We start from the raw sequence: 18,000 nt of genomic DNA on the forward strand, positions 1-18,000 counted from the left end.
TTGGATGCCAGCTAAGATGCCACATCCCATGCAGACATCAAATAAAATTCAGAAAATTGTACATGGGATTGTGTCAAATCAGAACAGCATAGAGGGGTTCAAGAGGGCAAGTTTGGGGGTCAAGATCTCTAACATCCATCTCACCTGGGACACTCTCCAAACGTTACACTTTCTGACCAAACTGATCTTAACTCAGTCTCCGTTTCAGCATTGACCAGCTAATTGGATCCCCAAAGTCTCCAAGATACAGGCACCTTATGATGACATTTTCTGTTCATAATTGGAATTTTTTTTTATTAAACAATTGCTTGAACAGCAGTCGCAGGAACCCACAGCCAAATTAACATTCTACTGTCCTTGAGCTCATCTCTGTGTTTACCTAACAGAGTGTGGAAAATGGAAAATGTTTCCCAATTCAAATACCTAACGTGCATTCAAACACTCCCAGGACAGGGACAGCACGAGGTTAGATACAGAGTAAAGCTCACTCTAATCTTTTAAACTGAAAGTAAAACTCTCTCTACACTTTCTCCACCAAATGCTCCCAGGCCAGGACAGTACAGGGTTAGAAACAAAGTAAAGCTCCTTCTACACTGTTCCCATCAACCGCTCCCAGGACTTGGAGAGCACGGGGTTAGATACAGAGTAAAGCTCCATCTGCACTGTCTCCATCAAACACACACAGACACAGAGTAATGACGTAGATTAAATTAGATTCCCTACAGCATGGGAACAGGCCCTTCAGCCCAACAAGTCCACACCCACTCTCCAAAGAGCAATGTACCCAGATATTCCTCTACGTTTACCCTTGGCTAATGCATCTAACACTACGGGCAATTTAGCATGGCCAATTCACCTAACCTGCACATCCTTGGACAGTGGGAGGAGACTAGAGCACCAGGAGGAAACCCACGCAGACATGGGGAGAATGTGCAAACTCCACACAGAATGTCACCCGAGGCTGGAATCAAACCCGGGTCCCTGGTGCTGTGAGGCAGCAATGCTAACCACTGAGCCACCGTGCTGCCCTACGTAAGAGAATGAAAACTGGCTGACACAATACATTTTTGCCTCAACTTCAGAAGAGACCCTTTATTGTGGTTTGTTTGCACTTTGGGGCAAATGTTCGGATTGTAGACTCCTTTCTCCTGAGCTTGAGGCTTCATTTGCCTGGAGACCCTGAGTGATCACATGCAGAGAGCTACAGTTCTGACATCTCTGAGTTGGGACCTAACCCAGTTCTGACAAGTGAAAGCATAACTGTTAGATAACTGCAAACTCAAGCATGTCAGAAACTGGGAAGCACCAATTCAAGGAAATGCAATCTGAAAAAATGGAGATAATCCTCAGATAACACGACTGAAACAGAATGAGGTGAAAGAATTCACATTAAAATGAAAAATCTTACCAGCAGAGAAAAAGAGAGAGATAGAGACAGACAGCAACATAGAATGGTTGATCACGTCAAAGTGCCCAGCGTTCTTTTAAGTAAATATCGAATTCCAATTAAAATTTACCAATTAAGTTAATTAGCCAACTTAATACATAAATCACCAAAATGTCACCTCAGATCTGACTACACTTCAACAGTGTTGCATGATAATGACCTTGGGAACATCCCCAGCAAAGTAATTAAAATATTTCTTGATTATCAATGCTCATTAATTCTAATTTGTGAACAGCTCTTGAACTGAACCAGAGAGTGGAAGAATATGGGGGGAGTTGTGGATGGTGTTGGTGAGGACAGAGGGAAGCTGACAGGGGGAGAGGATGAGAGACAGCTCACAAGTGAGCGATGGAGATAATATTTTATTCTTCAAAAGTTGATTGATTTAAAACCAAGAGGTAAGAATGGAAAGTAAACTCCTCGTTGATCAGTATTTCTTGGTAGTTGGATTTTGTGCTTGTCTAAGACTTAAAATGCAAACACTAAATAGTCCTGAGGACACAGGAACAAAATCCGTGGATAATCCTTCCCGTCATCCACTAACTCCAGTTACATTCCTCACTGCCTCAGGAAGGCAGGCAACATCATCAAAGACCCCTCCCTCCCCGGTCATAATCTCTTCCGACCTCTTCCGTCAGGCAGAAGATACAAAAGGTTAAGCCCACACATACCAACAGATTCAAGAACAGCTTCTTACCCGCTGTTACTAGACTTCAGAATGAACTTTTAACATTTTAAATTTAATGTTGGTCTCACGCTGCTCTATTACCCTAATGCACTTTGTATGGTCTGAGTCAGAATACAGGAAAGAGATGGAGGGCGTGGTGACCTGGTGCACTGATAACAATCTCTCTCTTCATGTCGGCAAAATGAAAGAACTGATCATTGACTTCTGAAAGAAAGGAGGAGAACACGCGCCATCTATATCAATGGAAGTGAGTTTGAGAGGGTGGACAGCGTCAAATTCCTCACAGTGGCGCTAACCGCCAATCTGTCCTGACTTCCCATGTAGACACAATGGTCAAGAAGGCACAACAACGCCTCTTCTCCTTCAGGCAGCTCAGAAAGTTCAGCATGACCATAAGGAGCCTCACCCACTTCTACAGATGCACCTCAGGAAGGACACTGTCCATTGGCATCGCGGCCTGTTACGGCAACTGCTCTGCCCAGGACCGTATGAAACTACAGAAGGTTGTGTACACAGCCCAGACCATCACTGAAGCCAACCTCCTATCCATGAACTCCATTTACACAGCCCGCTGCTGCGGAAAGGCTGCCAATATCAACAAAGACCCCTCCCATCCCAGTAATGCTCTCCTACAACCTCTTCCGTCAGGCAGCAGATACAACAGCTTGAACACACGCATCAACAGGTTCAGGAACAGCTTCTTCCCTGCCGTGATTAGACTGATGAATGAACCTCTCTAATTTCAAATAATGTTGATCTGTTAATGCTGCTTCGCGTATGTCCTGTTTGGTGTAACTTTGTATGCCTTACTCTGTCTAAGTTTTTTCCCTCACCTTATGATCTCTATGTCCTTGCTTACTATGATCTCCCTGTACTGCTCTCTAACAAAGCTTTACACTTCGATACACATGACAATAAATCAAATCAAATAATATCTGCTCATATTGCATGCAAAACAAAAGTTTTCATTATACCCAGGTACATCTGACAATAAATCAAATCAAAGAGTCAAGCTCTTTTGACATTGATCCAGTAATGAAAGTCAATTCTCAACCTCAATGATCATCATCATTGCCCCCATTCTTATTTCACTGCCACGGACTGGTGCATACAGCACAGACACAATGGGGCAAAGGGCTTTCTTTGGTACTGTAGCTCTCAACGAGATTGAATTTGCCCCCCAATGTTTCTTTGAGTGGGACTACCAGATTTAGACCAATTGATATTGATTTTGCAGCCCACAGCCAGGACAATGGCTCCAACTCCTGACTTATCTATCTCACGCGAAATGCATGCACTTTCATATTTAGGGAGCTGAGGTTGCTGGGGGTCTGCACTCATACAGGGGTTCACATCTCTTTCACAACATGCATTTGTCCCCCTCAGCTTCAAACAGTCAGAATGTCTAGTCTTAAACTCAATGCTAACTGCACCGCGGCAACACATGACATTTGTGACACCAACCGACTGAGTTAATTAATGCTTCAATACTGCTGTGCATCACACGCTGTTATGCATTTGCTCATTCACTTAGCAAATGCACTCGGCTAAAGCACAGTGGGAAAGGGTGAGCATTGCAATGCACAGCTCGTGTACAACAACAACCTGCATTCATATCGCACCATCATAACTGTGGAAAGTCCCACGCACTGAGCCACATGAGGAGATGTCAAGACGGTCATAGAGATGTCCTGCACGGAAGCAGACTCTTCAGTCCAACTCATCCATGCCGACAAGATATCCTAACCTAATCTCTCCCATTTGCCAGCACTTGGGCCATATCCCTCTAAACCCTTCCTATTCATATGCCCATCCATTTAAATGATGTATCTATACCAGCCTCCACCACTTCCTCTGGCAGCACATCCCACACACGGATCACCCTCTGCATGAAAAGGTTGCCCTTTTGGCCCCTTTTAAATCTTTCCCCTCTCATCCTGAACCTATGCCCTCTAGTTTTGAAGTCCTTCTACCCTGGGGAAAAGCCCTAGTCTACATGTGACTCCAGACCGACAGTAATGTGCATGACTTTTAACTGCACCCTGCAATGAGTTAGAAAAAGACTCAGTTCAAGGGAAACTAGGGATGGGCAACAACGGTTGGCCTTGCCACTGACACCCACATTAAGGATTACATTTGTAAATGTTGACCGTCTGTAAAAGGAGAGGATGCTTGAACTTTGTACTTGCGGGCTCTTTGTGCATAACCTGCCAAACTCTGTTCCAGACTGATGTTACAAAACTGAAACTGAAGGACTGTTAATTATTAAGTTGGAGTGGAACCAGAAAAGATTAACCAGGATGTTGCCGGGAATGGTTATAAGGGGAGGCTGGTTAGGCTGGGACTTTTTCACTGGAGCGTAGGAGGTTGAGTGGTGATCTTATTAGAGGTTTGTAAAATCATGAGGGGTATAGATAAGGTGAAGGTGCAGAACACCATCAGTTGGAATACAATAAACAAAACATTCCACACTGACAGGATGTGAACATTTCCTCTCCATGGGTGGGAGATTTCAAGACTAGAGGGCATCTATTTAAAGTGAGATGAAAAAGATTTAGAAAAGACATAAGGGGGAACTTTTTTTATCGCAGGGAGTGGCTCGTGTGTGGAATGAACTTCCAGAGGAAGTAGTGGGTGTGGGTATAGTTACAGGATTTAAAAGACATTTAGATAAGTACATGAATAAGAAATGTTTGGAGGTTTATAGGCTTAGCGCGGCAGGTGGGATTATGATCATGGATTAGTTGGATTGAAAGGTTTGTTTCTGTGTTATATGACTCTATGATTGCGGAGCGACAGTTTTGGACAGATGAGGGAGTGAAATGGGTTGAAAGCTCTTCTTTAATAGAAGGCACACTGCGGGTTTGCCAGTCAATTTTTCCCAATTATTTCCCCCCAATCTATCCCCAATCTGCCGTCATATACAATGAGAAAATAACCAGCCTTCCTCTCGCTTCTACACTGACATCCTACGTGCAAGTTTTTTGCCCTATTCAACTGCAACCTTTCCTCTCTCAGGCCCTGGAGGACATGCCCACACATCCGAATACTGCAGTTGCTGCAAATGAGGAGTCTTGGGACCGTGCATTAATGAGTTCCAGAGTGAGTCAATGCTTCACATCTTCATAGAAGAGGCCTGTGGGGCTGACGATGGGAATCGCAAGTGAAAGCTGGCTGATGTTTAAACGCAGAGAGAGCACCAAGCACCTGCCAAGACAGTTCACATTTACAGGAGAGGAAATGTTCACATTCTGTCAGTGTGGAATGTTTTATTTATCATATCCCAACTGATGGTGCACTGCACCTTCATCTCCTTACAAATCTATTAAAGGAGGCCACTGGCCTGTTCCACCATTCAGTTTTGTTACTATTAACCTCTTTTTCTAATCAGCCTGTTCACAGATGTCATTACACACCTCTGGAGCAGCTGGGATTCTCATTCCTGGGATCATTCCCATTCCTCATACGTTAAGCCTCTCAATGAAAGGCTTAACATATGAAGAACGTTTGAGGACTCTGGGCCCATACGCAATGGGGTTTAGAATAGATGAGGGGGGGGGATCTAATTGAAACTTATAGAATGCTGAATGGCCTGGACAGAGTGGACGTTGGGAAGATGCTCCCATTCTCAGGAGAGACTAGGACCCGAAGGCACAGCCTTAGAGTAAGGGGAAGACCTTTTAGAATGAAATGGGGTTTAGAATAGATGAGGGGGGGGGATCTAATTGAAACTTATAGAATGCTGAATGGCCTGGACAGAGTGGACGTTGGGAAGATGGTTCCATTCTCAGGAGAGACTAGGCACAGCCTTAGAGTAAGGGGAAGACCTTTTAGAATGAAGATGAGGAGAAACATCTTCAGCCAGAGAATGGTGAATCTATGGAATTCACCGTCACAGAAGGCTGTGGAGGCTGGGTCATTGAGTATATTTAATACAGAGATAGATAGGTTCTTGATTGCCAAGGGGATCAAAGGTTACGGGGAGAAAGTGGTTGAAAACCTGATCAGCCAAATGGATGAAAAGGAGTGTTCACTGTTGCCTGTCAATAGAGGCCCAGCGAACTCATGTGGGTGAGTTATTCTCCAGTCCATTTCTTGTTCCTTGCCCCTCCTCTCCTTTCGCACTGGGGCAGTGAGCTGGAATTACTGAGACACTTCATGGGTTGACACAACGACAGGAGAAAGTGAGGACTGCAGACGCTGGAGAGTCAGAGTCGAAAAGGATGGTGCTGGAAAAGCACAGCAGGTCAGCCAGCATCCGAGGAGCAGGAGAGTTGAGGTTTCAGGTATAAGCCCTTCACCAACTACAGAATGTCTCCAACTTGGACCCTGCGTTCCTACCTCGGTTTGTCATAGACCGAACCACCTTCCTGCTTTATGAGGCACTGATCTTAGTCCAGGAAATCGAAGTGTCAAATAAGGAATCTGTTTACTGTTACAGTTCACATACTGTCTTATCCTTGCGTTGCTGCAAGTTCTCTCTGTAGTTGATTGACTGACTGAAGAGCAGGCCATTCAGCCCCTTAAGCTTGCTTCACCATTCAATTGCATGATTTGATCAGCACCTCAACTCCCTCGTATTGCCTTCCCCCCCAGCCTACAATAGCCTCACCAACAAAATTTTATTGTTTGCTATTTCAACTGACCCCAGTTGCATGTTTTGTAAATCCCCGAAAACCTAATTTCAAGAACATCTCCTAACTCTAGACTACCCACCAGGAGAGATCATTCCTCCATAACCTCCCCATCAAATGGTTTTCAAGTTTGAAAAATTTCAATCTCTTGACCTCCTGAGGTACAAGCTTAGTCTGAGAGACCTGGCTCCATAATTTAACCCCTTCCAGCCCAGAGCCATTCTAACGTGTTTCTCCAAGGCCCGCTCCTGTTTTCTATTGCCTAGAACTGAACAGGAGAGTTCCATAAACACGGCAAACCCTTTGAAACTGCAAGGGTCAAGTCCTTAGACAACACCAAAATTGCGTTCTGGAAGCTTGTTGGAAATTAAAAGTTGACACTAAATGGCGCCCCTCCCGCAGCGAAGAAACAATGCACGAGGGGTCGGATGCCCCAAACCTGGTTACCCTGAAAACCAGGAATTACTCATAACTTTCCGTAATGGAGTAAAATCCTTAAAAGTTATGATTTATTTTCTCTCAGAGGGTTGAGAGTCTTTGGAACTCCTTGCTGCAGAGAGCTGTGGGGGAAGAGTCCTTGAGTATATTTAAGGTTGAAAGTTTTGATCAGTTGGGGTATCAAGGGTTAAGAGGAACGAGCAAGAAAGTTAGGAACGTCAGGTCAGCCATGATCCTATTGAATGGCGGAGCAGGCTCGAGGGACCGAATGGCCTACTCTGGTTCCTATTTCTTATGGTCTTATGGTCCAATGGTCTTGCCTGGACTAGGTGCTGCATTGGCACACTGTGGCTGCAGACTAGCTACCAAACCATACACTACTCAAGTCTGCCATCCTTGATGCCACACGACCAGCTTGACCTGTAATGCCCACAGTTCAAACTGCCCAATCCCAAACCTCAGAAAAGCCAAACTCCAGCACAGACTCCCCCTGCAGGCATGGCACCTATAGTTTGCTCAAATCAATCAGACGATAAGGAGATGTTATTCATGTAGACTGCGTTCAGTGGCTGTTGGGAGAGTTAGGTGCAGCACCCATTCCTCCTGCAGGTCCCCCTCAGACTCACCTCCGCAGCAGCAGTTTCGGGTGGTTTTTGCTCTCCAGGTTCTTCTCGATCAGGTCCGAGAGGAGCTGCTTGAGGACCCCGGTAGCGTACTCCATCTCACCCTGGAGGGCGGTCATAATCAGCGAGGCCACGTTACCCCGGTCACGCATCGAGAAGCTTCGCTGAGCCTCCAGGGTGCGGATAAAGGTCAGCAGGAAGACCTTCTTGTTGAGCAGCTGACCAAAGAGAGTGAGGGCCTTCTCCACATTCGCTGTCACCTGGGGAAAAGAGCAGCAAAGAATCATCAACGTCCTGAATCGGTCAAGACACAGGCGAACATGCAGATGGTTTTTCCAGGGAGAAAGCTTCATTTGGAAGGCTAATACTTATTGCCCATTCCTAGATACCCTATACCCTGGTGATAAAACCGAATAGCTTTCTAGGGCCATGTCAAAGGGCAATTAGGAGTCAACCCCATTGAGTCATAGAGCACAGAAACAGACTCTTCGGCCCATCTCATCCATTCTTACCAGGGTTCCTGAACTGAACTCACTATTTGCCTGCTTTTGGCCCATATCCCTTGAAACATTGCCAATCCACGCACCTGCCCAAATGTCTTTTACATGTTGTAATTGTACCTGCCTCTGTCTGCTATGGATTTGTTTTTTTATTTATTGACAGGATGTGAGAAGTCGACCACATCACTACGGGCCTGGAGTCATGTGGAGACATGTCCGATACCCTGCGTCAACGCCTCAATTGAACCGACCGCCACCTCATTTCCAGGTACTGCCTTTATACCCAAGCCAATGGCCGAATGAAAACCCTTCTTTCCTCAATCCACCCTTGCTTCTTTCCCAGATCACCTTACACCCACTTCTTCTCCTTCCTCTTTACAGTCATAGAGTCCTACAGCACAGAGACAGACCCTTCAGCCCAAGTTGGTCCATGCTGACCCAAATGTCCATCCACGTTAACCCCGTTTCTCTGCACTTGGCCCATATCCTCCTAATTTTTACCTATCGGTGTATTTGTCCAAATGTCTTTTAAATGTTGTTAATGTACCCGCCTCAACCACTTCCACTGGCAGCTCATTCCATATGTGTACCACCCTCGGTGTAAACAGATTTGCCCCTCAGGTTCCCTTTTATTCATACCCTCTAATCTCAAACTGATGCCCTATAAGTCCTCAATTCCCCAAATTGAAAAGACTGAGTGCATTCACCCCATCCATGCCTCTCATGATCTTATACAGTTCTATAAGGTCCCCTCTCAGTCTCCTACGCTGTAAAGAAATAAGTCCTATTGTCCAACCTCCCCTTTAACTTAGTCTCTTGAGTCCTGGCAACATCCTTGTAAATTTCTTCTGCACACTTTTCAGTTTAATAACATCCTTCCTATTGCAAGGTGACCAAAACTGAACACAATACTCCAAGTTTTGCCTCACCAACATCCTGTATAACTGCAACATGACTTCCCAATTTTTATACTCAATGCCCTGACTGATGAAGGCCACTGTGCCAAAAGCCTTCTTCACTGCCCTGTCTACCTGAGACTCCATTTTCAGAGAACTGTGCATCTTAACCCAGAGGTCCCTCTGTTCCACTACACTCCTTAAGGCCCTGCCATTCATAATGAAATCCCTACCTCGATTTGACTTTCCAAAATGCACACGCACACTTATCTATATTAAACTCCATTTGCCATTTCTCGGCCCACTTCTCCAGCTGATCAAGCTCCTGCTCTATCAACTCTATCCATCCAGATCAAGATTGTGTAAGCCTCTGTCAAATATCCTCTCTGTCTTCTTCTGTCCAAAGAGAACCGTCTTCTTCAATCTATCTTCATCACTGAACTTCCTCACTGCTGGACCCATTCTTGTAGACTGCTCCTTCACTCTCTCCAATGCATTCACATTGTTCCCATCACATCATAGCCACAACCGCACACTATAACGAAGCAAGGACCAAAGATCTGTGTCAACACGTTACCTCTAACCAAACATTAATGTCCCAGCCACATCCCCTCACTCACTTCAACATTGGATGATAATCACTCAGTGCCCTCTTCAGTGCCTCAATTGAATCTGCCTCTCCCATATTCCTATTGGGGCAGCACGATGGCTCAGTGGTTAGCACCGCTGCCTCACAGCACCAGGAACCCAGCTTTGATGGCAAACTTTGCACCTTTTCTAAACAACAATTTCCATTCTCACTCCTTTAACTCCAAGTGAGTGTTAGAATCACTCTGGGTGGAAGGTGGGTTTAGCGGAGTTAGCACAGTGTTGGGGGAGGGAGCCGATGGGGGATCCTGGGAGAGAAGGGAATACCGCGTGCAGTGCCTGAATTGCATCAGACGTTAGCAGGGTCCTGTACCTCCATCTCCTTGAGCACTGGGTGATCCTCTATTCCCGGGAACAGGACCCTCATGGCGTAGGTTCGGTAGTCGAGGAACGGGATGCCGGCACCATCCAGGTCGCTGGTGAGCTCGTGAATATCGGTCTGCAGTTCGGCAAATGCTGAAAAACAGAAGAGAGCACTGTGAGACAGAACCGTGCAGCATCACACCGCCTTAGAGATCACCATTCAGCCCCACCGGGCAATGCTAGCCCTTTGAGAGAAAGATCTGATTAGGAGACCCACTGCTACAGACACCAACCCAGCCCCTCACTGCTCTTTCTCCGCTGCTCTGCAATTTTTTCTCCTTACTTCCAAGACTTATCCCAATTCCTTTTTGGAAGTTTCTATTGAGTTGGCCTCCATTGCCCCAGTAGGTACCACAGTCGAGCTTACAACAGCTTGCAATGCGTAAAGAAAATTAACCTGTTCGTCTTCTGATACTGTTCTTCTATCTGCTTCCTCATGTTTCTGACCTTCTTCTCAACGGCCTTCCTCTGCCCCTATATCTTACGGTCAGTGATACTCGTCACACACACACACACACACAGCCAAGAAAAATACACCCCTTTTGCGATGTGCTCCTTCCTCATTACCTGTCTCTGAGGGCTGCACCATTTCCAATGCAGGACATTGCATTGCCTGCAGATACAGCATCACCGGACTCAGTCTCTGACCAAAGATCCTTGTCCACACGTTAGCTCTAACCAGAGGTTAATTCCCTGGCCAATGCCCCTCACTCACTCCGACCACGGATAATAATCACTCAGTGCCCTCTTCAGTGCCTCAATTGAACCTGCCTCTACCATATTCTTATTGGAATGATGCAGTGGCTCAGTGGTTCGCACTGCTGCCTCACAGCGCCAGGAACCAAGGTTCGATTCCAGCCTTGGGTGACTGTGTGGCATTTGCATATTCTCTGCATGGGTTTCCTTCCACAGTACAAAGATGTGCAGGTTTGGCCATGCTAAATTACCCTGTAATATCCAGGGATGTACATGCTAGGTGGATTAGCCATGGGAACTGCAGGGTTATAGGAATAGAGTAGGGGTGTTGGTCTGAGTGGATTGTGCTTCGGAGGCTCAGTGTGGACTCGATGGGCCAAATGGCCTACTTCCACACTGTAGGGATTCTATATTCCAGGTATTACTCTTTGTGTGATAGAAAGAGCAAGTTCATTGATTTAAATCAGGGACCCGAGTTCTTCATTTGTTGTCTGTTATTTTCATAGAATCCCGAGAATGTGGAAACAGGCCCTTCGGCCCAACAAATCCAAAGAGTATCCCACCCAGACCCATTCCCTTACCCTATAACTCTACATTTACCCCTGACTAATGCACCTAACCCACACATCTCTGAACATTACGGGCAATTTCCCCATGGCCAGTTCACCCTAACCTGCATATCTTCGGGCTATGGGAGGAAACTGGAGCATCCGGAGGAAACCCACGCAGACACGGGGAGAATGTGCAAACTGTCTCTTGTTGCCTGAGGAATCGAACGTGGATCCCTGGTGCCATGAGGCAGTGCTAACCACTTGGAAATAATCATAAACAACGCTTCATTCATCCCAGCCATCGTCAGTAAGTTGCTAAATGTCTGGTAGCTATGGAAAAGTACACTGAAGCTGGTGCCCATATTGTGAAAGTTTCTTACAAACTCTGAGGCACAGACGTGACACTGAATGCAGGTCAAAGCATCAGGGAAATGGCTTCCCACTGCTCAGTTATGAATATAGATTGCACACTTTCAGAAAGAAAGATAGAATTCTCAGCACTTGTGACACTGACTGTTAGTTTCAATTGCTGCCACCAATAAGAAACCAAGAGGGTCACAACCCAGTCCATCATCCAGGGGAGAATCCATCACAAAAGGTGGGTTTGAAGGGGGAGTGGGGATGTTGAAGAGAAGATGGAATTTATCAGGGGGAAAGCTAACGGCAAATGAAACAACGCATTCCCAGGGAGAAGTGACCCATCTGTTAGTGAGCTGAGATAAGGCTCACTCTTGTAAATAGGCAAACGTGAGGACTGCAGATGCTAGAAACCAGAGTTTAGATCAGAGTGGTGCTGGAAAAGCACAGCAGGTCAGGCAGCATCCGAGGAGCAGGAAAATCGACGTTTCGGGCAAAAGCCCTTCATCAGGAATACTCTTGTAAATACTCAAGGGAACCTCTTCATCTTCTTACCACCAACCCAATCTTCAATATGACTTTATTAGCAGTGTTGTGCCCTGAGCCCTACATCGAAATCCCATGGTTCCAATACTCTGCCAATATTTTCTCCACAATATGTCTTGGCACTGAAGCACTTGTAATCTGCTTCTTTACAGAATAGAATAGGATCCCTACAGAATGGAAACAGGTCATTTGGCTCAACAAGTCCCCAATAAGTCTCTGAAGAGGGTCCCACCAAGCCCATCCCCTTATCCTGTCCCTGAATTTCCCAATGGCTAACACACCAAACCTACACGCCCCTGGACATTATGGGCAATCCCTCTAACCTCCACTTGCACTTCACTGGACTGTGGGGGAAAACCAGAGCACCCAGAGGAAGCAAACGCAGACACGGGGAGAATGTGCAAACCCCACACAGCCCAGGGGTGGAATTGAACCTGGGTCCCTGGTGCTGTGAGGCAGCAGTTGCTGACCACTGTGCTGCCTCTGTCTCATCCGTTTTGCTTTTCAGGCACTCTGCTTTATGCTGGTTGTGGCTCAGTTGATAGCCTTCTGGCCTTTACATCATGAGGTTCTGGGTTCGAGTCCCAGTCAAGGACTTCGTACACAAAATGAATCATCCGTGACAGTCATGTGTACGACAGATGGAGTGCTGTCCTGTGGAAGGGGTGATGCTTTCTGCATGACATGTTAAACAGACGCCCAGTCAACCCCATACAAGAGATCCTATGCTAACATTCTGAAGAAGAATCATCGAATATTATAGCACAGAAGGTGGCCATTTGACCCATCACTGTCAGTGCTGGCTCCCAAAAGAGGTACCCAGCTAGTCCCAGTCTCCAGCTCTATCTCCGTAGCCCTCTAACTTCATCACTATCAACACTACAGGGGTCTTCTCCAAAATCAGAAATCACTGGAGAAACCCAGCAGGTCTGGTGGAGAGAGAAACAGCGTTAATGTTCTGAAGAGGGGTCACCTGGTCTCAAGGCATTGGCTCTTGTTCTCGCACCACAGACAATGCCAGACCTGCTGAGTTTTTCCAGCACTTTCTGTTTTTCCTTGTTTCAGATCTCCAGCAGCCATGGTTCTTTGGTCTTTCCAATTATCCTGGTGGACATGGATCCTTCGATCAAGACCACAAAATCTGGTCATTATTGCTTTGTCAGTGGGAGCTTGCTGTGTGCAAATTGGCTCATGAGTTCATTACAATTGCCTTTTGGGCCTAACCAGGGACGCCCGTGTACGGTGAGTGAATGTCCTCAAATAGCGCAGGAAGAGGCCATTCGGCCCATTGACGTTCTCATTGTTAAAAGAAAATTTTTAAAGTTGCATATCCATTCACAATCCCCAATCTTCACTACTCCTGGCATATACTTCTCAAGTATTGTTGCTATTGAAACCAATTTGGGCACAGCAAGATCCCACAGGAATGTTCCTTTGAAGGATATGCAGTTTGGAATGCCAAGAAAATTAGGGAATGATACAACACTGAGGGAGGTATTCAAACAACTACCCTGTCAGTACGCAGCTTTCTCTCTGTTGCTTACACCCCCTCCCCCACCAAATCTTTCCCCTCCATATCTCTCCTTTTCAAAGTTACTCTTAAATCTGTTTTCAGCAGTTTTTATGGCTGCATACTGCAGTTTGTCACTCACTGATGGATTTCTAACCCCTAATGACTTTGTGGGATTGAGGATAGTGCAGGAATATGGCATGGAACTTGATGATCAGCCTTGACCCGAGAATGGCAGAGCAGACTAAAGGGGCTGAATGGCCTATTCCTGCTCCTATGAAGGACCACAAATCCTCGTCTGTTCCATTCCAGCCTAATGTCTTCGATGTGCACCCTCTCATTATTGAACCTTCTGCCATATCTGACACTCCTTGCAAAGGTAAAGTCTTGGTACTCCTGCTACCTCTTAATAGAGAGACTGTTTCGTTCTGAGGCACACCACACTTTGTGAGAGGGGAGAGGTTGAGAAGGAGAGTCTTTCAGGGTAACCGCAGCCGGTGTGGGAATTAAAGTCACGCTGTTAGTGTCAATCTGCATTAGCCATCCAGCCAACTGAGCTAGCTGATCCCACTGCACGAAGCTCCAAATGAAAACACGCTTGCAGGAAGTAATGATGTACAATAAATGCTAGCTTTGCAGCTAACACTGAATAAAGAGAAAACCCTGTCCCTCCCTAAACACCATTCGCAGGATGCATTGCACAGCTTATGTTCCTTTTTGTTGGCAGCTTGTTAATAATACTTTTGAAAAGGGAAATGACAAAATATATGGATACAACATCTCAGCACAGGAACCTAATGAAGCTCTCTAGTGAGTCCTGTGCCAAGCAGTCCTTGTTAAATAAGATGGAGCCTTGTCAATTGCTCACAGTTCAAACTGAGGGACAAATCCTAATTGCTTGTTAGCTGGAGCTGGTCACTGTGTCTCCCCTCACACCTCAGTGACACTGCTCTGAAGAGGGGAGGAAAGGAACAGGAGAGTCATTATACCAGAAGGAGGCCATTCAGACCTCCAGGTCCATGCTAGCTTTCTGCAAAGAAATCTAATCAAACCCATCCCTCTGCTCTAGCCCTACACATTTCTTTCCCTCAAGTGCCCATCCTATTCACTTCCCCCACCCTTGCGTTCCAGCTCATAATGATTCTCTGCATTTGGATCATAGAGTCCTGACAGTGTGGAACCAGGCCATTCAGCCCATGCCAACCACCCTAGCCTATCCCTGCATTTCCCATAGCTAACCCACTTAGCCTGCACAATCCTGGACACTACGGTGCAATTTCCCATGGCCAATCCACCCTAACCTGCACACCTCTGGACTGTGGAAGGACACCAGAGCACCCCAGAGGGAACCCACACAGATACAGGGAGAATGCCCACGCAGACGGTCACCCAAGAGTGGAACTGAGCCCAGGTCACTGTCGCCGTGAGGCAGTATTGCTAACCACTGAGTCGCCACGCTGAGTGAAAACACTACAGGTGCTGCCAGAGACATTCACATCTAATGTTTAAAAAGGATTATGTGGGTCCTTCTTTGTTAAGGAATGACAGCGTTGTTCCATGGGGCTTATAACTGACAGCCATTCAGAAGTGTGCTCGGGTCTTTGGGAATTCATCTCCTGGGAACAGTCAGCAGCTAAAAAACCTGGGAGATAAAACACACAGGCATTTTTTTTTTTTTAAAAAGGTGTCTTTCACAGTTCTGTCCGTTGGTAACAAAAACATGGAGGAGGGGGAAGGGTGGGATTATCAGATCAACCATGATTGAGCAGCAGAGTAGACTCGATGGACTGAATGGCCTCATGCTGCTTCTATATGTTATGGTCTGATATTGGCAGCTCCAGACAGAAAGACTTGGGATGAAATCTCCAGGAACACATCCAACCGGATTTTGTTTGGCCCATGTCCAAATAATAAATAGATTTCACTTGAATTTCAACTCATTTCGAACTCTGCTGCCCATATCCTAACTAACGCCCAATCCAGAGGCGATTTATGTTAAGATCCTGAGAGACACTCCTGTTTTAGGAGAGACTGGAATTAGGGGACACAGTTGAAAGACTGTTTTAACTCTTAGTCAATTAACTTCAAAAAGTTGTTGTGAAATGTTGCATTTAGTTTCAGAGTGTGTCTGTGAAACACTGTGTGGGGCAATTTATGCTTTTGTACAAAAGATGCGGTGTGGTTAGGGAAAAATATGAGAAATGACTTATCATATGGACCTGGGGTGGCATGGTTCAGCAGTTAGCACTGCTGCCTCACAGCACCAGGGACCCAGGTTTGATTCCACCCTCGGGTGACTGTCTGTGTGTGGAGTTTACACATTCTCCCTGTATCTACATGGGCTTCCTCTGGGTGCTCCGGTTTTCTCCCACAATCCAAAGATGTGCAGGTCAGGTGGATTGGGTATGGGGAATGATGGTTACAGGAATGGGGTGGGATTGGCTGAGATACTCTTCAGAGGGTCAGTGCGGACTTGATGGGCCGAATGGCCTGCTCCCACGCTATCGGGATTCTATAACTCCATCCTTCACTGCCTGTGAACTAATTGTGTTAATTGGCAGTTTGATAGGGCAATTTAAGAGTCAACCAGATTGCTGTGGGTCTGGAGTCACATGTAGGCCCAGACCAGGTAAGGATGGCAGTTCCCTTCCCTAAAGGACATTAGTGAACCAGATTGACAGTGGTAACATGGTTACCATTACGCTAGCTTCTTATTCCAGAGAATGTGTACAGACACCCCAAAAACACTCCCTGTCTGCCTATGTGTGAAGTGTGAGGACCGTGCTGCCCATGTTTCTGAGCTGTACTTCCAGCAGAATGCCACATCTTAAAACAAAACTGCTCCCTCAGAAGAGAGAGAGGAAACGTTCAGAGAGGTCACACAGTCGCTTCAGCTCCTACCTTCCTTGCATTCCAGAGCCACACGGGATTCCAGGTTGTCCATCTGAAGCTGGAGTCTCTTCAGAGTGCGGTCTGCATCTCGCGATTTCCTCTTGTAGGCGATGAGGACAATGACGATAATGAGCAGCAAGAGGGCACCCCCTCCACCAATGCCCAAGGCGGCTGGCATGGTGAGGAGCCTGTCCGAGTAGATGTGCAGCATGCCCGGTGAGAATTCCAGACCACCCACCTTAATCTGCAAGGCAAGAGGGAAAAGAAGAGAGAGAGAGAGAGAGACTTACACCTCGCACCATCAAAGGGATTCAAAGGTTACAAGGAAAATGCGGGGAAATGGACCTCAGGAATGTCAGTTCAGCCATGCTCCTGCTGAACAGCAAAGCAGGCTCGAAGGGCTGAATGGCCTACTCCTGGTTTGTGACACCAATAGCATGGGTTCAATTCCCATATCAGCTGAGGTGCCCATAAAGGAATCTCTTCCATCACCTCTCCCTCACCCAGGCATGGTGACCTTCAGGTTAAATCACCACCAGTCATCTCTCTCTCCAATGATGAAGCAACCCTAAGATCTGATAAGACAAGGATGACTTTAATTCACTTTCACAACACTCTGGCATTTCTCCCCCTTCCAACTTTCTATCCTCTCCCAATTTTGAAACACCTTCCATGAAGTATTAGCTTCACCAAGACTTCACTCACTTCAATCCATCTCTTTTTCCCTCTTGTTTGGTTGGGGTAAACACAGAGGACAGCTGACACAGAGGAGGCTGGAGAGACTCTGTGGGTCTGGCACCATTTGTGAGAAAAGAAACAGAGTTAACATTGTGAGTCCTGCAAGAATCTTCTTCAGAACTCTGAAGAAGAGTCATACCAGACTCAAACATTAATTCCGTTTCTCTCTGTCTCTCTCCTGCTCAGTTTGTCCAGAATTTAGGAAAGTTTTAGGAAAGATGTGGAAGCTTTGGAGAGGGTGCAGAGAAGATTTACCAGGATGTTGCCTGGATGGAGTGCGCTGCCCGTGGGAGTGGTAGAGTCGGGATCATTGGCGACCTTTAAGCGGCATTTGTATAGGTACATGGATGGGTACTTAATCTAGGTTAGAAGTTCGGCACAACATCGTGGGCCGAAGGGCCTGTTCTGTGCTGTATTGTTCTATGTTCTAATTCTCCCCGTTCGTTTCAGATTTCCAGCATTTAACAGTGATT

At 46.3% G+C, this 18,000-nt stretch overlaps 2 protein-coding genes across 2 annotated transcripts in view; one reads left to right on the forward strand and one right to left on the reverse strand.

Moving 5' to 3' along the window:
* The window catches only part of LOC122558816 (plexin-A1-like), a 463,903-nt gene that overhangs the window by 427,195 nt on the left and 18,708 nt on the right, over window positions 1-18,000 (forward strand). The gene's annotated exons all lie outside the window — the stretch shown is intronic.
* On the reverse strand, window positions 7,807-17,028 carry LOC122558818 (plexin-A1-like). The gene is made up of 3 exons (XM_043707612.1): window positions 16,799-17,028; window positions 10,188-10,330; window positions 7,807-8,090 (listed from the first exon to the last, which is right to left on the reverse strand). The coding sequence occupies exons 1-3, from the start codon at window positions 16,998-17,000 to the stop codon at window positions 7,830-7,832; spliced, it is 606 nt and encodes a 201-aa protein (XP_043563547.1). The 5' UTR covers window positions 17,001-17,028; the 3' UTR covers window positions 7,807-7,829.

This window comes from Chiloscyllium plagiosum, chromosome 18 (assembly GCF_004010195.1).
Source record: "Chiloscyllium plagiosum isolate BGI_BamShark_2017 chromosome 18, ASM401019v2, whole genome shotgun sequence".
In the NCBI taxonomy this organism is placed as follows: Eukaryota; Metazoa; Chordata; class Chondrichthyes; order Orectolobiformes; family Hemiscylliidae; genus Chiloscyllium; species Chiloscyllium plagiosum.